The 24,805-nt window shown below is 36.5% G+C and overlaps 1 protein-coding gene across 3 annotated transcripts in view; it reads left to right on the plus strand.

Annotated features, from left to right (window-relative positions):
* SOS1 (SOS Ras/Rac guanine nucleotide exchange factor 1) overlaps positions 1–24,805 on the plus strand; it is a 150,309-nt gene that overhangs the window by 113,190 nt on the left and 12,314 nt on the right. For all 3 annotated transcript variants that reach the window (XM_043604113.1, XM_043604115.1, XM_043604114.1), the window contains 10 exons: positions 2,966–3,047; positions 3,893–4,015; positions 4,310–4,413; positions 5,593–5,815; positions 6,923–7,042; positions 12,412–12,574; positions 13,077–13,194; positions 21,431–21,603; positions 21,816–21,932; positions 23,439–23,703. In XM_043604113.1, the coding sequence (XP_043460048.1) occupies positions 2,966–3,047; positions 3,893–4,015; positions 4,310–4,413; positions 5,593–5,815; positions 6,923–7,042; positions 12,412–12,574; positions 13,077–13,194; positions 21,431–21,603; positions 21,816–21,932; positions 23,439–23,703 (1,488 nt within the window). The remainder of the gene's footprint in view (positions 1–2,965; positions 3,048–3,892; positions 4,016–4,309; positions 4,414–5,592; positions 5,816–6,922; positions 7,043–12,411; positions 12,575–13,076; positions 13,195–21,430; positions 21,604–21,815; positions 21,933–23,438; positions 23,704–24,805) is intronic.

Consider the following 24,805-nt stretch of genomic DNA (forward strand, 5'->3'; position numbering starts at 1 on the left):
CTCTCCATAGAAGTTTTTCACTCATTAGCAATTTTGCACTGCTTTAGACTAAAAATGGATTCTATAAATTATACAAGCCTCGGAATATATGCAGCCTTTCAGATATTTTTTTAAAGTACTTAAACTTTTGCCAAATTTTTTTGGTTTATTTTTAGCTTCTGCTGGTTTTTGTTTGTTTTGTTTCGTTTTGGCAAGACTGCTTTTACTTCTGATGAAGCTAAAAACAACTTAAACTTGAGTCACTTTAGAATGTAGTACAACAGTGACGATTGTGGGAGTGTTTATCTCACTGCCCGCTTCAGAAACTCCTTTTCTGAAGACTGTACAGGAAGGCACAGCAGCTACTTCCTAAAATCTGGAAGAAGGCTTAACAAGAATTACAGAATCACAATTAGACTGCTGATTTTTCAGTGATTTTCCTAGTGCCTTAAACCAAGATTAGCAGAGTATAGCTATATTCCAAATTAATCATTTATGTAAGTTTTCTATAATGATTACATAACTCATGGAACCATTCTTTATATTTATATGTCACAGCTGCGGAAACCTTAAAGGATCCTTTAATCCAGCGAGGTTATGTGTGACACAGGAGAAAAAGGCATAAAACTAGAAACCGCACAATCTGGACTCTCTGCCACTCTACTGTGTAACCTTGGATGAGTCTTAGCTACTTCTCTCATATGTAGAAAGGGAAAACAACAGCCCCACTCACTTCACAGAAGTCATATGGAATAAATTATGTGAATGCTCTTTGCGAACGTTACATAACAGATATCAGGATTTGATTTGATCCCCGTGTGACTGATGTGGCACCAAGGCCTAGCACGACTTTCCCAGCATTGTCATCAGTTACTCAAGTACTGAAATGACCAGAAGTTTTGGTAGAAGATGAGAAGGCAATTTTAAAGTAGTTTGCCTTTAAAAATAGGCAATTTGCGTAAAAAACAATTCATCTAGAACTTGCTTTTGTTCTTTTTCAACTTAAAAGTACCTTTGATAGCCCACAACTTTTTAACCTAACTCAGTTGGCATCTGAGAAGAAATGGATCTGAATATTAATTTTAGGCTTTTAGACCAAAATAAATTTTTTTTTTAATTTTTTAAAAAGGAGGGGTCAGCCTAAATTTAGAACACAGCTCAGGGATTCTAGGAACACTCTTTTATACCATGTGTCTGGGCTCTCTCTCCATTAGTGACAGCTCAGCATCTCTATAGGGGCCACTGCTTTGGATTCCTAAACATAGGATGTTTTGAGTAGCCTCACCTTACAAATAGATTTGCAGAACAGGAAGTAGATTCTTGAAAGGGAGGATTGTGATGAAACCGATATAAATCTCTGTTTTAAAATCTTGTACAGCCTTCTGTTTTAAAATCTTTTCTTCTGGATGAGACATTAGTCTTTAACGTTTGAGGAACTCTGTAACTGAAGACAAACAATAAGAATACCAACAGAGAGGAAATTACTAAAGGATTGTATATATTTAAATTACCTTTATCAGTAACCCACTGTAGACTTGGAAGGCAAAGGAGAAGAGGGACATTTAAAACCAGTATGTTTTTATTCTGTAAATTTTCTTTAATTTATAAAAGCATTATAAATTCAAGGTTGTCTGATATTTAAATCAGTTCATTATCTTGATGACCACATTTACCAATAGATTAGAAATAGACTTCTATTTTTATGATAAATCCATTCATTTGCTTTGCTGGGGGAGTTAATATATTTTCATTATTTTATGTTAAGGCTAAATTTAGAGTGGTTCTTAATCAGACGGAATCAGCCTAAGTAGAAATTTTCCACACAAATGAACTCTGAATCTTAGTAAATCCTATCTGAATAAAAGATATTGTACTTAGAAAGGATCCACAAAGGTACTCACTATTCTCAGTGAATTTATCATTAAATTAGAGCTTACCGGTCCGTAATGTAAAATAGGAAAAGGATCTTCCCAATAGAAAAGTTAATGAATTCTCTCCTCCCTCTTTTTGAAGACTTACAACTAAATGTGGACATTGATGAAATTTGAGTTATTTTTTTTTTCCATTGTGGGAAGATGTCTCTCCCCCTCTTTACACAGAAGATGACAGACCAGATCTCTTGTGCTAATGACAGCAGCCTTTCTCCACAACTTGGGAGAATACTGTCAAGGAGAGACTGGAGTAGGCCAGGCCTGGGGAAGTGATGACATTCAGTCAGCCTCCTGATTTACTTCATGGAGATGTGAATGAAAAGTAGGTCCTCCCTTGGAAGGGGCTGGAGACCCCTGCTCGTATGATGAAACTCTTATTGTGACTACTTGAAATAAAAGGGATTAAGTTGTGAATAGAACCAAATCAACATTCTCACACATTTAAGGGTTTTAATAACTTACAGGTATGTGTAAGCTTCTTTTAGCAGCTTTAATTAAAACCTCTAGCAAATCATTTAGAAAGTGTATTTAGCTTAATCTAGAACATTGTAGTATCCAGTTTCTAGTCGTATGCTCTGTTAATGTGATTTAAAGAAATCTAGATAACTGATCCTAGGTAAACAGTCTGGATGTCAGAAGAAGTACTGGGCTATTGCTGTGGCCTTTCTCTTTCTGTTTGTCTTTCTCAAGAGAAAGAAGCCAACCAGAGATGCTCTAAGATCCAGGTAGCAGGTGGGGAGCTTGTGTTGCGTGCTCTTTGCCTTTCTTCCTTTTGCATTCCTGCAGCCGATGAGGAGTTTCAGTTCAGCTAGTCACAGTGTACAGAAGTCAAGAAATAAGCTGTTATAGAATCCTAGTATCAATGGTTTTGCCACTAATTTAGGAAGTGCTCAAGCTAGCAGTTTGTTATAAAGTCCAAAGCATTCTATGTGGTCAAAACATTTTGGGAATTTCAAAACTGACTGTTTTTCATCTCTCTTGAAAATGTTTTAATAATAGCTTTAATCATTCTGAATCAAAGATTTTAATAAGATATTTTTCCTTTTTCTTCTTAGATCCCAATTTTGTTCGGACATTTCTTACAACATACAGATCCTTTTGTAAACCTCAAGAACTACTGAGTCTTATAATAGAAAGGTCTGTTAATGTAAAATGTGTAAATTCTTTTTTTTTTTTTTTAAAGAGAGTGAGCTAAGATCCTACATGTCTCTCAGAAATAAATTGTATGAGCTTTAAATTGTAGTTCGTGAGTACTTTTTTAAGAAATAAAATCTCTTAGATGACCATTTATTTTATAATAATCTTGTGGTTTTCATTTATTAAAGTATAAAAATAAGCATTCTTTTTTACATGGTAACTATGAAATTGCATATTTATGGAATTATTCAAGTTAAAGAACTATATAAAAATGTATATTTTAGACTCTGGATTTTGGACTTTTATATAGTTTTATTATATAGTTAAAGAACTATATAAAAATGTATATTTTAGATTTCTAAGTTTTGATGATTTAGATGTTCTAAACAGAATTTTTCAAATATACCACATGTTGAATACAATGGAGCTTGTCAGTGAACAAATACATTATATAATCGAGAAGTGTTTCAGCCACTCAGAGAGCAGTCTACTTTTTAAGGATTACCCTTAAGAGTAAAGTTTTATGTTAGCTGATTGAGTGATTACACAGCCAAAAATAAACATCAGTCCCATAACTTTATAATCACATCTATTTTTAGATTTTGCATGTATTCTTTATTCTTAACTATGTTTCTAGGTTTGTTTTTGTTGTCAAGTATTAATTTCTTTTTTAGAAATTAAGATCAGTAGAAGTCTTACTTATTTTCACCGATGTGTGTGTATGTCTTTAGTAATTTTTTACAGCGCTCTCTTGATTGTGCTGACTGGTGAAAAGGTTTGTAGTTTTCTATTTGAATAACTTGATATTATTAGTATTTTCATTAGTTTGTCCTCTTTTATGTTAGGTTTGAAATTCCAGAGCCTGAGCCAACAGAAGCTGATCGCATAGCTATAGAGAATGGAGATCAACCCTTGAGTGCAGAACTAAAAAGGTTTAGGAAAGAATACATACAGCCTGTACAACTGCGGTAAGCAGTAATTAAATAACTGAAGGCATTAAGTCTGTACTGAATTTTTGTTCGAGAGTTGACATAAATAAGGATCTTTCCCAAGCAAGGAGAAGGTAACAAGTAAAATGAGTGAAGTAGAAAGCAATTACCAGAAATTATTGTGTAAGTCTTAATTAACATAGAATTTTGAAAGTAGCCACTTATAAAATTATTTGGTAAGAATTACTGTTTTAATTTACGTGATTCATTGTGATAAACATTTATGCCTGAGTTCCCATGTAATTCAGTTATTCTTCTTTGTTAATGCCATAGAGTATTAAATGTATGTCGGCATTGGGTAGAGCACCATTTCTATGATTTTGAAAGAGACGCAGATCTTTTGCAGCGAATGGAAGAGTTTATTGGAACAGTAAGAGGTATGGTTTTTTTAAGTGCCTGGTTTCATATGTAATAAAAGTACCTTTTGGTGACTCTCAGTTGATGTCATTGTTCAGTGTTGTTAAGAGTTGTTTATAAGTGGCAGCGTAACCATTTGAAAAGTTAAAAATTTTCACCAAACAACATTTTGACCTACAAATTGCTCAATAATCACCCTGCTGACCCAATGTATTTGCATTTAGGAAATCCACTTACTGATCATTTTGGAATTGGACAGAAAAAGTCTCGATTTATTCTGTCTTTCCACTTATCTGAAGGGCTGTGTCCCAGAAGACAATTAGGAAGCGGTGTGCCATTGTAACACCACTGATGGAAACTGACGAGGCCCCAGTTAGGTGAACAGTTAGGAAACTGACTACACCCAGTTAGGTGTATCAGAGAGGCAGCAGAGCAGACTGAACCGAGAGCCCAGAAGGGAGAGTTCTCTTCTGAACACTGCCACTCACCAGATACAGGACTTTGGGCCAAGCCACTTTGATTCTTTAGACTTGGGTTTCCTCATCAGTAACATAAGGAGTAAGGCTTGATGTTTTCAAAGTCTCCCCTCTAGTTTTAAGGATTCTGTGATCGTATAGGTCTAAGAATGACCTAGACAAACTTGTTTCTAATTGCCCTTGTGCACTCTAAAGGAGAATCAGAAAGTAAAGAGTTAAATAGTAGTACTTTCATGCATAATACAAAACAAAGCCACATCAAAAACTCGCACTAAAATGAAGGCATGGATCCTCTGGTACTGTTTGGTTTATAAAATGCAACATTAATAAGATTAATAGTGACTATGAATTGTCTGTACTTCTAAATCTCATGTGTGTAAGATCTATCTTATGGAGAATTATAATATTTTGAACTGACGTTCAGAAGAGTAAAGGTGAAAAATGTCTATGAATAAATTACTTTCTAATTTTATTTAGAAGGGATGTAGAAGAATACATACCAGACTATTAACAGCAGTTACCCATGTGAAGAAGAATGAGATTAGGATAGGGAACAGGGAATGGTAAAGAGGAACTTCCATTTTTTTTTTTATTTTGATCATTTGAACCTTGTAATAGCAAATATATATTCAACTATCACTTGTATGATTTTAAAATATTTTAAAAGAATAAAATATTGAGTAAAACATATTTAAATGTTATTTAAAATGTAATGTATTTCAGGTAAAGCAATGAAAAAATGGGTTGAATCCATCACTAAAATAATCCAAAGGAAAAAAATTGCAAGAGACAATGGACCAGGTCATAATATTACATTTCAGAGTTCACCTCCCACAGTTGAGTGGCATATAAGCAGGCCTGGGCACATAGAGACTTTTGACCTGCTCACCTTACACCCAATAGAAATTGCTCGACAACTCACTTTACTTGAATCAGATCTATATCGGTATGTAATTTGACATTCAAGCTGAAAAATCATTTCCAAGGAGTTGATTTTTTAAATGAAATACTGTTTTCTGCCTTATAGGAATGTTATAAGACCTAAGTGAGCTAGTATATGAAGGGGAGTAGTAATAAAGCCTGATGTATAGAAGGCCACCTCTTCTCTCACTCCTACCTGGTAAAGCTGAGTGCAGTGTGTGACTTTACCAGTCGCTGGCTGGGTATGCTTGGGCAACTTTAACCTTCATGTGAAACTTTTATCCCTTTGTCCCTTAGCTTCCTCAAGGTTAAAATGGAGCTAATAATGGTACCTATTCTTGGGGCTGTTGTGAGATTGAAAACAGTCAATATATAACATACAGTGCTTAGCCCAGCACAGAGTAAGGGCTCAGTAAGTTAGCTACTGCCCTTGTAGTTGTAAACTTAAGTCATGGCCCGTCACAGCCTTTTTTAGTTTTTCTACATTGATGTAACTACTGTCTCAAAAAGTGTCCGTTTTTGCTTGTTTGTTTGTTTTAAATGGGGACTAGTTAGGATTGCAAACTTTTGAAATAACTAAATGAAAAAAAAAAGGAACTAAATTTATAGATCTCCCACCCCAAAGATCATCACTATTCCCAAAAACCAGTATTAGAATCCATTTTATTTCCCTTTATTTACCAAAAGGTGGTAGGGTTTCCCTCCCTCCTTTAGAAGAAAAAAAAGATTTCTGAATTACAGTGATTACTATATCCTCATTGAACTGATTATTATAACAGGTATCATTATTTAAAAGAACAATCCCCGATTACATTGTCACCCTAATTTGTTAAATAATCTTTGTTAAGTGCTAGGAAAGATGTTATGAAAAAATCTCAATGTTGCCCAAAGCAAAATGCTACTATAAAGCAATAATAAAAGTACACAAATATATGCATAAAAATATTTTTTTAATCTATAGAAAAATACACATAATTATAATTAGTTGTGATATGTTGTTTTCATAAGCCTTTCTATTGGTGTAAAAACAAAAGGTTTATATGGGAGTTTAGTTTTATTTATCTCATTTACTTAGTAAAACAGTATGCTACAGGGAAAAGGATCATGGAGAATTATGTCTTGATGATTTCAGAGCTGTACAGCCATCAGAATTAGTTGGAAGCGTGTGGACAAAAGAAGACAAAGAAATTAATTCTCCTAATCTCCTAAAAATGATCCGGCACACCACTAACCTCACTCTGTGGTTTGAGAAGTAAGTGTTACTGACACTCTCGCATTTCGGAGCAGTCGGCTATTATGATTTTAAATGCAATTCTATTTTTATAGGTCTTGCGTCCTTTTTTTGTTCTCTGTCCCTCCTTTATTTTGCACTGAGTGAATACTTTCCTAATGTAGCACTTTTATTTCATTAATGATTTTTTTCATTATATCTTTTGGGGGGTTTTTTAGTGAATGCTTTAAGGTTTACCATAGACAGCTTATCAGAATCCACTTCAGATTTCTACTAGCTTAATCCCAGTGATAGAAATGTTCCTCCTGTATAGCTCTGTTCCCTGTCTTCCTTTTTTCTGGCACTACTGTCATACATATTACATATAATTAATGATGCAAATCTAACAATACATGTAGCAATTATTGCTTTCCCCTTTGTTATTTTCTTAGCCCATTACAGCTTTGCTCTTCCCCACCTCCTTTGTCTGGTTATTGGCAATTTATTCTATATGTATATCTTACAGGCCCAACAATACGTTACGTTCACATTATTTTATACAGTTGCTTTTTAAATCAGTTAAGAGAAGCAATGAGAAAAAAACAGGCATTTATCCTGTCTCCTATAATCACATAATTACTTTTACCACCGCTCTTTGTTTTCGTGGACTGGTGTTAGCATCTGGGGTTCTTTGCTTTCAGCCTGAAGAACTTCCATTACTATCTCTCATACGGTGGGTTTGCTAGCAACACATTCTCTCCGTTTCTGTTCACCTGGGAAAGTCTTTATTTTGCCTTTGCTTTTGAACAACAGCTCTGTCTCCAAGTTAATTAATTTTTTCTTCTGGTGGTTCAAAAATTGAGCCCCTTTAGTAAATTTATTTTAAACTATCGTATTTTTCAGTTTGAGTTGCCAGTTGTTATTGCTGTGTCTTTTATGATACTTTCTTCTGCACATTGTCATTATATCTTTCTTTACTTGTTAAATCATGCCTTCTTTCCTTTAGTTCTGTGAACACATTCATAATGGCTACTTTGAAATCATTTTCTGTTAAACCTGACATCTGGTCCCTCTCACAGGCAATGATTGTTCCCTGCTTTTATTCCCCCGATGAACGGATCATACAATAGTCCCCCCTTATCCACAGAGGACCCTCAGTGGTGGCCTGAAACCACAGATAGTACCAAACCCCTTATACTGTTTTTTAATTGTTCATTACTAACAATAACAGAACAGTTATGACAGTATACTGTAACAAAGGTATGTGAATGTGGTCTCTCTCTCAAAATATCTTACTGCACTGTATTCACCCTTCTTGTGATGATGTGAGATGATACAATGCCTACATGATGAGATGAAGTGAGGTGAACGCTTTAGGCACTATGACATTAGCGGTATGCTACTAAATGACCTTACGACACCTCAAAAGGAAGCTATCTGTGGTACCATAGTTGACTGCTGGGTAACTGAAACTGGGGAAAACAAAACAGCAGATGAGGGGACACTACTGTACTTTCTTGTTTCTTTGCATGCCTGGTAATTCTTTGTTGGACACTTGCTGTTGTAGCAACTTGTGGGTCCTGCCCCTCTGACTCCCCACCGCCCAGAGCTTGTTCCTTTAGTGACTAGCTGGATTCTTCTCAACAAGCCTATCCTCCAGCTCCCTCCACACTTAGATGTTAAGCTGAGACGTTCCTCTTCTGAGAGGTACTGTTTTGGGTATGTCCACGGTCACTCCAAGAAGGCAGCAGGAGAGGTAGTGCTTTCTTTCACTCCTGTCCTGACCACATCCAGCTGTTAAACTCTGCTAATTGCCAGCTGGTTGCTCTATTGTTTTCAGCAATTTCCCTAGTGGTATAAATTGCTCTGCAAACTAATCCAACCAAATTGTGACTCCTTTTAAGGAGTGGTTTCTTAGGTTTCTGATATTTGTTCTGACCCTTGGAAGGCTCGTCCCAGCTCTTATTCCCTGGTTCTCTCCTGCAGACTAGTCAACCAACAATTGTTAGATCCAAGAATCTTACCATTGCCCTGCACCACAACCTTCACTGTTGTGTGTGTGTGTGTGTGTGTGTGTGTGTGTGTGTGTGTGTGTGTGTTGAGAGAGAGAGAGCGCGCGCATGCGCGCGCACAAGTGGGGTAGGGGCAGAGAGAAAGAGACAGAGAGAGACACTCAAAGGATCTGGAGCAGGCTCCGTGCTGAGAGAAGTAAGCCCCCTGTGGCTCAAACTCATCAACCATTGAGATCACGACCTGAGCCAAAGTCAGACGCTCAATGGACTGAGCCACCCAGGCACCCCCTTCACTGTTCTTGAAAGCACCTTTAGGTTTAAACTTCTCCAACGGTTTGTTGCAAATGACGAGAGTAGGAGCTGTTTGAGCCTGCACTCTTGTGCTGGTGGCAAATTTCCCTGAAACATTCCTGCTCTAGGAGCTGAGTGCCTGGTTGGAGGTGGTGTGTGAGGTCCTCTTTACTCACCTCTCCTGGCATGGAACCACTGCCTCGGGAACCAGGGAGAGGCTGTCTTCCCAGCATTCTCAGTGTGCCACATTCAGGTGAGAGCCTGTGTTCCATGCAGGAGTTAGGCAGAAGGGAGTCCCCACTTCCCAGCTACACTCACCAGAGATTTAGCCTCAGCCACCGCCAGCTGGGGACTGGAAATGCTGAAGTCCTGTTCCTCCAGAGAAGAAAGCCCTCCAGCTGGGAGCTAGGTGGACAGGGAGGCCTGCATTCTCAGCTGCAGCTGTCTGGAGTAGACTCTTCCCTCCACTGCCTGGGGTCCTCTGGGAGGAAGGAGGGAGCGGGCTTCATTCAAAAGCCGTAAACTCTTGCCTCTCTTACTGAATTTCTGTAGTTTTCCCAAATAGATGTTACTTTATTTGCCATTTGCTCTTAGAGCCATTTCCAGAGACTTTAAATGTTGGGGAAGATGATATTAATCATGATTATGTTTTTCTTCATATATATACTCTTCACTAGTTTCACTGAGGAGTGGGTAAGCAGACCTGCTTATACGGTCATGTCAGCAATCTAGAATCTCAATGCAATTTTATAGTTGGGGCCACAGATTGGCATTATATATGTCAGCCATATTTTTTTGAGTAAAAACACTATGACTAGTTGACTAATATTTTATAAGGGTGATATGAGGTTCCTATTGGAATTATCAGAACAGGAGGCCAGTGACATAGGGAATGACTAGAACCTATGCTACAATGTGGATAAAGACTTAAAAGCAATTCCTAAAGAGAAATAAGCATTCCAAGTCACTTATGTTATTATTTCTTAGCCTGTAAACAGTAAAACTTTACCATTTGCCCTCTAAATGTTGCTTCCTGATTTCTTCATTATCAAATTAAATAATTCCACTTAAATATGCAGAAGACCTTTTCTATCATAATAATTAAAATTTGTGTCTGTAAAGGAGAAACATAACTGATAAAATAGACCATTTTTATTTCTGTCCTGTTTTTTAATAGATGACTGAAAAGGCCATTTCCTGCACTTTTTCCTTTTTCTTTAAATTACTGTAAGAACATTTAACATGAGAGGTACCCTCTTAACAGATTTTTTCCACTGTGCAATACAGAATTTTAGTTAATATAAATTATTAATTTATAGGCATAATGTTGTATAGCAGATCTCTAGAATTTATCCATCTTGCATAACTGAACTTTTATACATGCTAATTGGTAACTCCCTATTTTCCCCTCTCCCTGACTCCTGGCGATCACCATTCTGTGCTTCTATAATTGTGACTATTTTAGATACCTCATATGTGTAGAATCATGCAGTATTCATCCTTCTGTGACTGGCTTATTTCACTTAGAATAATGTCTTCAGTGTTCATCAGTGTTGTCACATATTGCAGGCTTTTCTTCTTTTTTAAAGCTGAGTAATACTCCATTGTGTGTATGTACCACATTTTCTTTGTCCATTCATCCATAGATGGGCATTTGGGTGGTTTCCACATCTTGGCTATTGTGAAAAAACACTGCAACGAACATGGAGTGCTAATATCTCCTTGAGACCCTGCTTTTGAATAAACAACCAAAAGTGGGATTGGTGGATCAATCATACAATAGCTCTACTTTTAATCTTTGAGGAACCTCCATACAGTTTTCCATAGTGGCTGTATCATTTGCATTCCCCCCACCAGCAGTACACAGGGGTTCCAACTTCTGCCTTTTCAGTGTGAGAGATTCTTGTCCGTTTGCCACGGTGGCTCTTAGCCATGGACGTATATTAGAATTGGAGTCACCTATGGATAAATCACCCCAGACTTACCTGGTTGTTACAGAAACTCCACAGGTGATGACAATTTGTATACCTAGGTAATGTCAACTGAAGTAGTCAAATACAAGATGTAAATATATTATACTTGTATTATACCCTTTTTAATGTCCAGCTAACTAGTTAGCCAGTATATGATGTATTTGTAGAGATCTAGCTAATGCTTTAAACATGTAAACATGTTATGTTTAATTTGATAGCAAATTTGATTTTATGTTTATTTTGATAGTTTTGCAACAGTTTTTTTCTTAGTGTCAGGTTATCCTCATCAGAGAATAATGTAATTTTCACCTTTACAATTTTAAAAATGTTTAATATTGATTTATATTTATTTTCTCTTTTGTGTATTGTTTTTCTTAGATTATACATTATTTTATATTACATTATTAAAAACCAAGTTTAAAATGCCTTTTTCTTTACTGGTGGTTAGTAAATTTAAGATTCTCTCTAATATTAGAGAGTAAATGCTCACTGAGGAATTTTCTCTTTTTGAACCGAGTATGCTTTCTTTTAGCTATTTATTGGTATATTAGCTGTATACCTTCCAAAGATTCTTGGTATTTAAATGTAAAGTGCCTTTGATTTTTTTTCTCTTTCTTAGTAATTAAAAAAATTTTATTCTTAATTATGGTAAAATACTTTCATTGACTTTTTAACATCACAATGTTTTTCTGAAGAGCCATTCCTAGAAATGTAGCTAATTATTTCAAAGAAAGAAAACATGATCACCAAAATCTTGAAATTAGGTGAAGAATAGGAGACACAGAATTCTTGAGTTCCAGAATAAATTCCCCTAGGACACACCCACATCCCGAAGACCAGCAGACGGTCAACAAGATGTTAGTCTCACCAGTTAATTCTAATACAGCAGGAAAATGATTGACTGGTGGCTGTGTTCATGTGAAAACCAGTGAAGAGCACCTTGCCTGACTGGAGCACCGCCTCGCGATCCAGTCTCCTGCTCTTTACCTGTCGTTCTGAATATAGATCCTCCAGGGTTACTTGATAACCGCACCCCCACACACACACATTATTTTATTTACTAAATTCCTTAAAGCATATCTTTGTTGGGGAAACTATAGATTATTTAATTCATTTTTTTGCCTTTGATTCCCAGATGTATTGTAGAAACCGAAAACTTAGAAGAAAGAGTAGCTGTGGTGAGTCGAATAATTGAGATTCTACAAGTCTTTCAAGAGCTGAACAATTTCAATGGTGTCCTTGAGGTTGTCAGTGCTATGAACTCATCACCTGTTTACAGACTAGACCACACATTTGAGGTAGGTTCGTCTAGTCATTTTGTAAATGAAGAATCAGGATTTTAAGAATCATGGTCTTTAATTGTTAAGCGCCTCATCTGTGTTTTCAGTGACAGTTTAAAAGCTGGAATTGTCTCAATTCCACTATATTTGTATTTGTATTGAACTGGTTGCACTTTTAAAATTAGGAATTCTCGTTAAAATGCTTTCACGGGCCCTAGCCTAGGTGACAAGAAGAAAAACCTTTCAGCACTTAATTTATGTATAACATAAAATCAGATACTCTTGTAATTGTATAAGGAATGGCAAGATAAACTAGATTTCACTCACACACCACACTCTTGCAATTTGTTCTGGGGTCCATGAAGATAGTGTCTTGATGTGGTTATTCTTAGAATCAAACTGATACCGTTGTGTTTGGGCTTTATTCTTAGCCTGGCATTTTGGGGCCAAACCTATGCTTCCTTTTATAAACTCACACTCTCTAAATTTTTTTTTTTTTTTTTTTTTTTTTTTACTGTAGCAAATACCAAGTCGCCAAAAGAAAATTTTAGAAGAAGCTCATGAATTAAGCGAAGATCACTATAAGAAATATTTGGCAAAACTCAGGTCTATTAATCCACCGTGTGTGCCTTTCTTTGGTAAGCATTTCTTGAATTTTTTTGTGTTTCTAGATAAAACAAGATACTTATTTCATTAAATGACTGAATATACATATGTGTAATATAGCAGCAGAAAATACTTATTTAATAAATACCTAGCACCTGAGTCACCTTAGAATTGTACTCTCTTTATTAGGACTTTTTAAGATCACACCCAACATATACATTCCATTTTTTATTTCCATCTGGGGCAGCTGTTTGATATCATTTAATGTTTCTTTGTGCTTTATATTCATAGAAATCTTTTTTTGTTGAATTTTGATAAACCATACATTCTACAGAAGAGGTTTGGCCTTGGTCATTTATATTTATAATCATGTTTCTTGTAAACAGTTTCACATAGCTAAAAATCATACTGCATGCATTCTTGAACCCACACCTTCTATACATCAAAATTTTACCTGCCATTTTTTCTTTCCCTTCTCACCAGAGGAAGGAAGTGCCCTTTCCTTCCTTTTAAAGCTGAAACATGTACCATCCAAATCTTCACCCTTCATACAGGTTCTTCTATCTTATTCCATCATTTATTTCCTATATTTCATATCTTCAATATCTCTTTCACAACTGGTTTCTTTTTTTTTTTTTTCCTGTTTGTATCTATGCTCTGATGATTCTTCCTCTGAATGCTTACAAATATCATGCCTATTACACATATTATGGTTTAGGTTTTTTAGTAAGTGGTATATTTCCTTCTAGCCATTTTCTCATCTATAGCTATATATTTTCCATATAGCTTTAAGTTATACTGTCCTGATATTCTTTCAATTAACATCATACAGTTATCACAAAAGCCTGTTTTTGTTCGAGCTTTATAACCAACCACTTTTGTATTTATTTCTCATCTTTTTGCCATGCACATTGTATATAGTCATAAGTATATGACATGTACACATTATTTACTTTAACTTACCATATCTTAAACTTATTGTTGTGTTTTATCAGTCTTCATAATATCATTTAAAATGGCTACATAATAGTCTCTAAAGTTGGTATGACAGTTTATTTATTACTCTATGACTAGATACATAGTTTCCAGCTTTTTTGTTTTCCTAAATGTGATCAATATCATCATATTTATACCTTTTATCTATATTTGAAAATATTTCCTTGAGCTAGATAACCAATCTATCTAGATACTTTATATCTAGCTGGGAATTTCTTGAGCTAGATATTTTACCAATCTGCTTTTTTATTTTTATTCTTTGATATACCATATTTTAAAATTCTGTAATCTGCCCATCTTCCCCATTATGATTGCTCTTGTTTCTGGCCTTAGAAAGCTCTTCCAGTCTAACAATTTAATATTTCAATCATATTTTCTTCTAGCTTAATAATGTGACTTCTAAAAATCATATTTAAGTCTATTTAATCAAAGTCTCTTTTAGATATCATATGAAATCGTCAAATTTATTTCTCCACTAAATTGTTTACTTGTTGACCTGAGTATACTGAATAATTTTCTTTACCCCATTTATATATGGTACCTCCTTTAATAAATATTTTTTCCCATTAACTTATTCTATTAGTTCCCCAGTTTTAATGACTGGCACTTTACAATCTGTTATTCTCAACCAGGGGTAATTTTTGCCCACCCCCCCCCCCCCCCCCCCCCCCCCCCGAACCCTTAGCAATGTCCAGAGACATTCATTATTATTCTAATTGGGAGGTGCTAGAGGCTTCTATGGGATAGAGGGCAGGGGCAGGAATGTTGCTAACATCCTACAGTGCACTGGACAGCCCCCTGACGACAAAAGAATTATCCATTCCAAAAGGTCAATAATGCCAAGGCGGAGAAACCTCGCTTTATAGTGTTTTCATATATGATAAAGTTGGTTCGTCAATGCTGCTTCAGTATTTTCTTTACCAGTTTTGTCTCTATATTTTTCCAAATGCACTTTATAATGGGAGAGGGTGTAATTCCCCAAAATACAGTTGGAACAGCCTATCAATTAATTAGGAAAGAACACTGATGATAGATACTTTTGGTTGTGAATGATCTTCATTTTTTAATAGTCAATTACGCTTAATTCTAAGAATTTTTTTTTAATGTTTACTTATCTTTGAGAGAGGGAGAGACAATGCGAGCAGGGAAGGGGCTGAGTGAGAGGGGGAGACAGAATCCGGAGCAGGCTCCAGGCTCTGAGCTGTCAGCACAGAGCCCGATGTGGGGCTCAAACTCACGAACCGGGAGATCGTGACCTGAGCTGAAGTCGGGCGCTTAGCTGACTGATTCTGAGAAGTTTTTATTTCCTTGGATTTTCTAAATATTTGATTATGTCTCTTCCTTTCGTCTTATTTCTGTGCTATGCGTTACAGCATTGGTCATACCTTCTCACACAAAGATTAAACAATAATGACAAAAATAAGTATCTCTGTTTTCATCTCCGTTGCAGCGGGAGTAAGGGTGATTCTGCTCTTTGCTCGATTAGATGCTTTTTGTTATGTTAAAGTTTCTTTTCATAGTTATCTTCTGTATCTTCTGTGTTTTTGTTAGCAGAATACATTTACTTTTATAGTTGCCATCTTAGTGAGAGAAAGATGGTTTTTTTTTGTTTAGCAAATTAAAATTACAGATTTACTAATACCAAACTTTCCTATTTGCTGATATTAAAACTTATTTATTCATGGTAGTTTGATCTTTTAAATGCACAAATGAATTCTATTCATTATCTTTTTATTTAGGGTTTTTGTATCCACCTACATAAACGAGATTGATCTGTGATTTTTTTTCTTTTTGTGCTATATTTATCAGCTTTTGTTATTATAGTTGTATTTGCCTTGTAACATGAGTTAAGTAGCTTTCCATCTTACTCTATTCTGGAATATCATGAAATGATCTAGCCTTTAAACTTTGAAATATTCCAATAGAAAAACCCATCTGGGCCTGGAATCTTTTGTAGGATGTAATTCTTTAGTAACGTTTTCATTTGTTCCTTAGTTTTTTTTCTATTTCTATTTTCTGATACACAATTGTCTAATTTCATTATTTTTAAAATACTAGTATTCAGTTATAGCCTCAAAAGCATTATTTTTTAAAATTGTTCCTATTTGCAATATGTTTTTCCCGTTTGTTTTTACTTGTTTTACTTTGCTTACTTCAAAAAGATAAAATCTTAAACTTAATTACTCTCTGATTTTGTTGTTTTTTTTTTTAATTTTTTTTAATGTTTGTTTATTTTTGAGAGAGACAGAGTGTGAGTGGTGGGGGGCAGAGAGAGAGGGAGACACAGAATCTGAAGCAGGCTCCAGGCTCTGAGCTGTCAGCACAGAGCCCAACATGGGGTTTGAACTCACGAACCACGAGATCATGACCTGAGCAAAAGTTGGACACTTGACCGACCGAGCCACCCGGTGCCCCATCTGATTTTGTTTTGTATATCATGTATTACCTTTTATCATTACTAATTTATTGTCTTCCTGAGAACTTTTTGCCCCCTGCATTCTTGATAAAACTATTTTATTTTCTCTTTATGGTAAAACATTTTCTTTTTAATTATAAAAGTACAGATTCAGTCAGATTTAATTTTAAAAGTGGAATGTATCCTACATAAGATCTTATAAGTTAGAAATGATACACCTATCTGGGCACTACAGAAGATGCACAGACCTTCCACAGCTCATAGAGGAGAGAGTGTAAAGACAATTTTGATAAGGAGTAAAGAAACAATTCAAAAATAATTTACAAAAAGAGAATCAGGAGCCAGATGCATTTAAAGTCTATGTATTTTAAGCATGGTGAGTATGGTGCCAGTTCATACAAGGGACCTGGGTAGGCCTGATGTTCATTTCATTCAGTCAGTCAACAAGTATTTCTTGAGTACCTGTGAAGTATCAGGGACTATGTCAGGTGCTTAGAAAAAGTGAAAAATACATAGTCCTTCAGTGTGTTCACTGAACTTACAGTCACACTACTTGTGATATCCTACTGCTTCTGGTACAAAGAGGTAAAAAGAAATTTCAGGGCCCGTTCGCCCGACTCACTGTTTGGCCCCTGCGACCCCATCACCCTGATCGGTGAGCATTTGTTCCCACAGACTGAACCCTTTAAAGTACTCTCCCTCCCAAATGTATGACGTACCATAACTGATCTTCATAACATGTTGTTACAAGAAGAAAAGAAGTCTCAGGTCTGAAATCACAGAGTATGATTCTGTGTTTTAAGCTTGGCCATGTGATCTGGTGACTGGACACAAACATGCAGGCAGTTTGATAGGAACGGACAGCGCACCTGCCAGCTCTTTACCCTTTTCTGCCTGTTTTCCTGCCTGTTGAGCCTCTTCTCTTCTAAGGGAGGGCCTCTCAGCTGTCCCTGGTCTGTTCTGCTCTAGGAAGGTTTTTGCTGTTCCCAGGTTTTCAGTTCACGGGATTAGCCACACAGCCTATAATGGTTCTGACCCGAGAATAGAGCCAGATGTTATTTTATTGATCCTTCTTAATTCTATCTCTTCTGTATGGTGGTTTGGAGAAACTCCTTCCAGATTCTTATCCTTAATGCTGGACACTGGTTTTTTGGATTTTTTTTTTCCCCTCTCTATGGGAGGACCAGTGGTAGTATCTGATTCTTTTACTTCCTCTGTCATCTTACCAGAATTCTCATTCGGGTCTTTTGCTGGTACCACACCATTTACAGAATAAAAGTCAGGCAACTTCTTCCAAGGCTACCCCAGACTATGGGTCCACATCCCAATTTTTCTCCATATAATAAAATGTTCTACTCGTAGGTAAAGTGGACATATACAGGCAAACTAACATTTCCTCTAAGGTAAAAGGATGTAGATTCTTCCTTCAACCAAGCCTCACCTCTCTTCTCAAACATCCAAGCCTGTAGCATTGGCTTTGCTCTTTCCTTTCACACAGCTCTAGTTTTGCATCCTCCTCCTGTTTCTTGTCAATCCGCTTCATCTCCACTCTTATTTCCTGCCATTTTAGAACTGACTGTATGTTTCTTGCATCCTGATCTATTCTTCAAATGCTTTCTCTTCTATTCTGAAATAATGTGCTTCTTTTTATTCATTCAGAAGCATTGCTGAATGTCTCTGTGTTCCAGGCCCAGGGCTAGGTGTAATGAATCAAGAGACAAAACAGAGTCTTCCCTCAATAAGCTCTCTTGAAAGAGCAGAAGGATAAATTACAGTACCATATGCAGTAAATGTAATGCTGCATCGTAGAAATGTGTAGGTTGGAGATGAACAAAGTGCTACGGGAACCTAGAACCCTGAGGAGCCACTCTTTCCTGGAAAGGCTGGGAAAAGCATTAGCAAAAACATGAAACCTCATCCCTCTTCATTATTTACGTCATAATGCTTTGCTTTTGCTCTCCCCAGACAGCTGTCACCAGAGCAGGGTATGTAAAATGATCTATTGAAAAAAATTAAGCTTTAACAGTATATAATATTCAGGTCTTTGTATATACTTATACTAAATTTTTTATTCAAAAATTTATATATATGTATATATACACACACATATATATACACACATATATATGTATATATATACACACATATATATACATATAGAGAGAGAGAGAGAGAAGGGGGGAGGGAGAGAGAGGATCCATGTTTAAACATTTGTTACTGATGGAAGTGTATGATCAACAAAATTTGGACACCCTCTCTTTGGTCACTTATTCTTCTTTTAATTAGCCATTATATGTCACAAGATAATTTCCACATTTTATCCTGAGCTCTTTTAAAATGCTACTTATAAGCATTTTCACAACTTCATTCAAGTATACTTTCAACACACACAACATCCCATAACTTAGTGCCCTCCATCTTCCCAGTGGCAGTCATTACACCACCACCCATTCAGTCCCTCAGGCACAAAGCTGAGAATCTTCTTTCTCAGCCCCCACCCTCTGCCCAAAACAGTTAATCAGTTGTTGTGGAGTCTACCCCTTAAATACGTGTGCATTCCACTCTATCCCTGTGGACCCTAAGATAGCCCCCATCATCTCAACAGGGCTACGTTCATCCTGCTAACTGATCATCCTGCTTCCCATCTTAACTCCTTCTAACCCATTTAGCTTCATAGTCCAGCCAGAGTAATCCTTCTAGAATGCAAAGATGCTAATAATGTCCTAACTATTGAATACAAATTAAGCTCTTTAAAAAAGCCTCTTCATGATCCAATCCAGGTACCGCTATCCACAAACTCTTCATAGCTGGGCATTCAATGTGTGACCAGTAATGAAAAGTTGATTCCAGCTGCCCTTAAATATGTGTACTGTACGGGCACGTTTGTCAGACTGAACATTGAGCTAAGTGCATCACGCAACTTAGCGTAGTGGAGAATATAACTGGCTGCAAGTAAAAGAGCCAAGTGACAGGCAGATGTGGAAAATAAAAAGCCTGAGCATTTTAGAACACATCGTAAATTTGACTCATGAATGTACAATCAAGAGTAGCCTAGGTGCTAGGAAATAGCCAACTAAGACACTTAAAAACTGGATACTTTTTAGAACCAAACAGGCATGGATGTCTATCATATTTCATTATTGCTGACTTATTCACTGAGTTTGAGTCATTTATCTTTACAAGAATGAGGGCAAATATTCAAGTAGTTGAAAGTAGGCCTCTACCACAAAAGCCTTTGGACCCACTTGACTAGGATTAGAACCTAAGCGTCTGTTACTTTGTTCGTTCCTCTCCTCATCCTGTGCACAACCTGCAGTGACGGAGGACCAGAACCACTGATGCCTTGCCCGCGTCTGTCCTTGCAGCCTGCACCCTTTCTGAGCCCATACACCAAAGCCCTGTGGTCTGGCCGTACTAACCAACGTACTGTCTCTGAGTATGCCTTCTGAGCTTCGTCGCAAACCAGCGCCTTCTAACACATAGATGCTTTGCCTAGAATCCCCTTCCAGCTTACTCTGCTCATTTGACTTCGCTCATTGTTAGAGACTTTTTAGGCATCACTTCATCTGTGATGCTTTTTCTATTCACACCAGTCCAAGGCAGAGTTAGGCACACATCCTCGGCGGCCTCACAGCATCTTATGCATTACTCTAATGCAGTACTGACCAAATTGTACTGTAGCCCACGTTCGAAGCTTTGAACTCCTTGAGATCAGGGACTGTGTGTCTTGTTCATCTCTTCATCTGCGGTACTAAGACAGTGCTGGGCATACAGCGGAGACTCAGTCCTTGTGTACTGAGTGAATGAACTCAGGTACTCATACATTCCCTTTTCTTTAGTGGAAAGTACTTTAGGGGAAGACGCAGAAGCCTAAGAGACCAGGCCAAGAATAGCAACAATAGCATCAACAACCACAACCGTAGCTAATTAAGCATTTACTTTAGTCAGACCTTGTTCTAAGTCTGTACATACATTTACTCACTTATTTCTCACAACAACCCTGCTATCCTCATTTTACAGATGAGAAAACCAAGGCAGAGAGAAGTTAAGCAACTTGCACAAGACCACACAAGTAGAGTGCAGCAGAGTTGGCTCCAGAACCTTTATGCTAGAACAGGAAGGAACTCAGGTGCTCCTGGAACCACAGGGCTGTGTACAGAATGAGAACGCCTGTTACCTGGTTCCTTCTCCTCCTCACCCAGCGCACAGCCTGCAGTGATGGGGAAACTGGAGCTCATTTTCGACATTGCCACTAAATCTAAAAGTGCTGAAGATCAGAATAGAAATAAATTCTATGCAGTGCTGTGTTTGCTAGGCTTGCAGAGCCTTCCACACTCCCATGAGCAAGCCTATCCAAGCGGTACTGCCTCCGAATTACAAATCCTTAGCAACCTTTGAATAAGCAGAAAGTATGTTCCTCTGAATTTAACATTTTCCTCTTTGGCCAGAAATACGTGTTATTAAGTGATGGGTTATTCTTAAAATTCCTTTAACAGAATGGTGACTTATGTCAAATACCATGTGGTTTTGGAGGTACGGAAAATTGGGGAGTCCTCCTGATAAAACTCTTAAATTTCGTTAAACTTGGTCCCCTTTTTCTTGGGTATTTATAAAACTTAAGTGTCACAGAATAATTTGATACTTACAAAAATGTTTCTCTTAATATTTAGTTAGCTAGTTGTTTCTCATAGAATGGAAATCTGTGCCTTAAATCTTTGGTTATGGTGATTGAGATGGTACATTGTACATACCTTATTGTACACGTACATATTGATTGTACCTATGCCTACAGTTACTGACAAAAAAACTAGCTGGTTCCTTTTTCATCCTTGAAATAATTTCATTGTATCTTCTAGGAATTTATCTAACTAATATCTTGAAAACAGAAGAAGGCAACCCTGAGGTCCTAAAAAGGCATGGAAAAGAGCTTATAAACTTTAGCAAAAGGAGGAAAGTAGCAGAAATAACAGGAGAGATCCAGCAGTACCAAAATCAGCCTTATTGTTTACGAGTAGAATCAGATATCAAAGTAAGTTGAATTATTTGAGGATACATCTTTCTAATTAAGTTTATAAACCGGCTGATGAAAGACAGGTTTATTTCAGAGAAGAGATAAAGGAAAATAAAACTAAAAATAACTCAAAGTTAACATTTTGTTAAATGTTTTCTGCAGTTATTTTTGTGAATGTCAGACTGCATTTAAAATATTTAATATTAATAACTTTATTTCTTTGCATTTAGAGGTTCTTTGAAAATTTGAATCCAATGGGAAATAGCATGGAAAAAGAATTTACAGATTATCTTTTCAACAAATCCTTAGAAATAGAACCGCGAAACCCTAAGCCTCTCCCAAGATTTGTAAGCATACATATATTCATATTTCTTTCATGTTTGTATATCTTTTGCAGTTATCGATATCTGGTGATGTCATTAACACCATATGTGTTGCACAGATTAGTTTTCCATAAGGGCATTCGGGGATGAAGTGCACAGGTGATGGATAAAAGTAACGAATAAATGCTTAATAAATACGCTCAGGAATATTCCATTTGGCTGCATATAAGTGAGCAGTAATATTAATCTGAATAAATCCTGGTAGACGAAGAAATTGGGCAAATAAATAAGTTTTGTTTTTTGTTTAAAAAATATTTTTAATGTTTATTTATTTTTGAGAGAGAGGGGGAAGGAGGGAGCACAAGTGGGAGAGGGGCAGAGAGACAGGGAGACACAGAATCCGAAGCAGGCTCCAGACTCTGAGGTGTCAGCACAGAGCCCAATGTGGGGCTTGAACCCGTGACCCATGAGATCGTGACCTGAGCTGAAGTTGGCCACTTAACCGACTGAGCCACCCAGGCACCCCAATCATTTTTTTTTTTAAACAAAAATGTTATCCAAGATTTACTTTAAGGGCAAAAATTTGGTTAATTTATACCAATCCTTTTATAATAAACATGTATTTATGACTTTTCTAAAGTAATGACTTATGAAAACTTTTAACTATGAATCATTAGCCATAATAATAACAAGTTTGGTTAAAGATACTTTTGTGGGGGAAATAAAGTTTCCATTGTTTTCTTTACTTACCAGTGCCTGGCCAACTTTATGTTTAGTATCATCACCTCACTGATCTGAACATAATCTCTCTTGTTCATAAGAAAGTAAAAAAATCAATAAGTAAATATAAATGGCTTCCTACGTAACCAAGATAAATTTCAAAGTATCTGTGAACTAAAGCTTATGCAATGACCTCACAAGAAAATTTCTCAAGGCCTAAACCAGTTTCTCAAAAGATGGACTAAAAACAGAAAATTGGAAATAGCTATAGAGTCTTGCTCCAAAGAGGCTCGCTAATAGCACTCTGTAAGAAAATTTCAGAAACCTAAACATATACACACACGGATGAAAACTCCAGCAATTTAATGCATTTGTAAATAGCTCAAATGATTCCAGCATCACAGTATTACAGCATAGTAAGGTATCATAATTCATAATAATGATCCTGGCTTCTCCAGCAAGGTTAAATTCGTTCAACAGGGTCTATTTAAAAAGCTAGAGAAATCTACAATATATCTTAGAAAGACTTCCATTCAAAAATACTAAGATAACAAATACTCTGGCATTTTTAGGACTAAGACTCAGCTATTTAAAGAAATCCATTGCCTAATATTTTAGATAGCCAAGGCTTTATGGAAATGGGACGTTAATATTTTAACTTGGACACTTTAGTTTTAATCATTATACAACTTCTTTACTAATGGTTTATGGTTTTCCTAGAATTAGTTGAGTTTTACCAGGCATATATAGAAAAACCTTCCTTTCTGTTATGGTGTTTTAAATATTGTGTTTCTTTTGTTACGTTTACAGCCAAAAAAATACAGCTATCCCCTAAAATCTCCTGGTGTTCGTCCATCAAACCCAAGACCAGGTACCATGAGACATCCCACACCTCTGCAGCAGGAGCCAAGGAAAATTAGTTACAGTAGGATCCCCGAAAGTGAGACAGAAAGTACAGCATCTGCACCAAACTCTCCAAGAACACCGTTAACACCTCCTCCTGCTTCGGGTGCTTCTAGTACCACAGATGTTTGCAGCGTATTTGACTCTGATCATTCGAGCCCTTTTCACTCAAGTAGGTGCTAAAATTTTAAGTGCTTAAAAGTAGTTGTTAGTATTCTGTGTGCTAGCAGTAATAAAGAATCTGTATAACTTTTTTATTTTTTGTAAATTTGTACACAAATACCATTCCAAAAGATATTATTACAAAAATATAAAGCAAATTCTGAACTCATAATTTTTTTAAAAAACCTGTTGGAATTGCTCTCTTTAAGTTTATTATACTTTACTGAAAGGACTGGTGATAAAAATCAGTAATTTAAGCTTGAAAATTGGTATTCGAGTATTTGCTTTCAGTTGGTGAATTTAAAATGGCATCCCTCATATCCAGAGAAAACAAAGATAACTCCTGAAATCTGCAAGAATTGTCAGTCCGACGCTTTAAATGCTGCCTCCAAAATTATTATCTCTGCATACTACTCAGTACATCATTCCGGTTCCACCAAACTCTGTAGTTTCAGATTTTGCAGCAAGAATCAAGTTCAAACTCTTCCTTAGTCTGCACCGTCTGGCGGACAGTATGTGGTGCCCGCTAATCCACTGCCTGTGCTTTCCAGCCCAGCCGGACAGATCTCCCAGACTGCACACTGTTGCTCACCCCTTTCTTATTTCTAGACCAGTGTCGTCTAATAGAAATGTAATATGAGCCACGTATGTACTTCAAATGTTCTACAGCCCCATTTTAAAAAGCAAAAAGAATTAGGTGAAATTAATTTGATTAATGTATTTTATTTAACTCAGTGTATGCAGGATGTCATTTCAGCATGAACTCAGTATGAAAAGTTATTGAGATATTTTACATTCTCTTTTTTGTTCTAAACCATCAAAATCCCATATGCATTTTACACTTTACAGCACACCTCAATTCAGACCAGCCACATTCACATGTTTAATCCACACATGGCTGGTGGCTACCAAACTGTAATGCTCAGCTCTAGCCCTTTGAAGAGACTACGTTTTATACATGGGTCACCCTGCTTCCACTGACTTTCTAACCAATTCCACGTGCAGTTTTAAAGCTCTAAGAACAAACAGCCTTTTTCCATTTGTTCAGTATTAAATCCAAACTTGAATCCCATCACCTTTAACCCTCTCACAGCCACTTGCACATGCTTTTC

The sequence above is a fragment of the Prionailurus bengalensis genome, chromosome A3, assembly GCF_016509475.1.
Source record: "Prionailurus bengalensis isolate Pbe53 chromosome A3, Fcat_Pben_1.1_paternal_pri, whole genome shotgun sequence".
Lineage (NCBI taxonomy): Eukaryota > Metazoa > Chordata > Mammalia > Carnivora > Felidae > Prionailurus > Prionailurus bengalensis.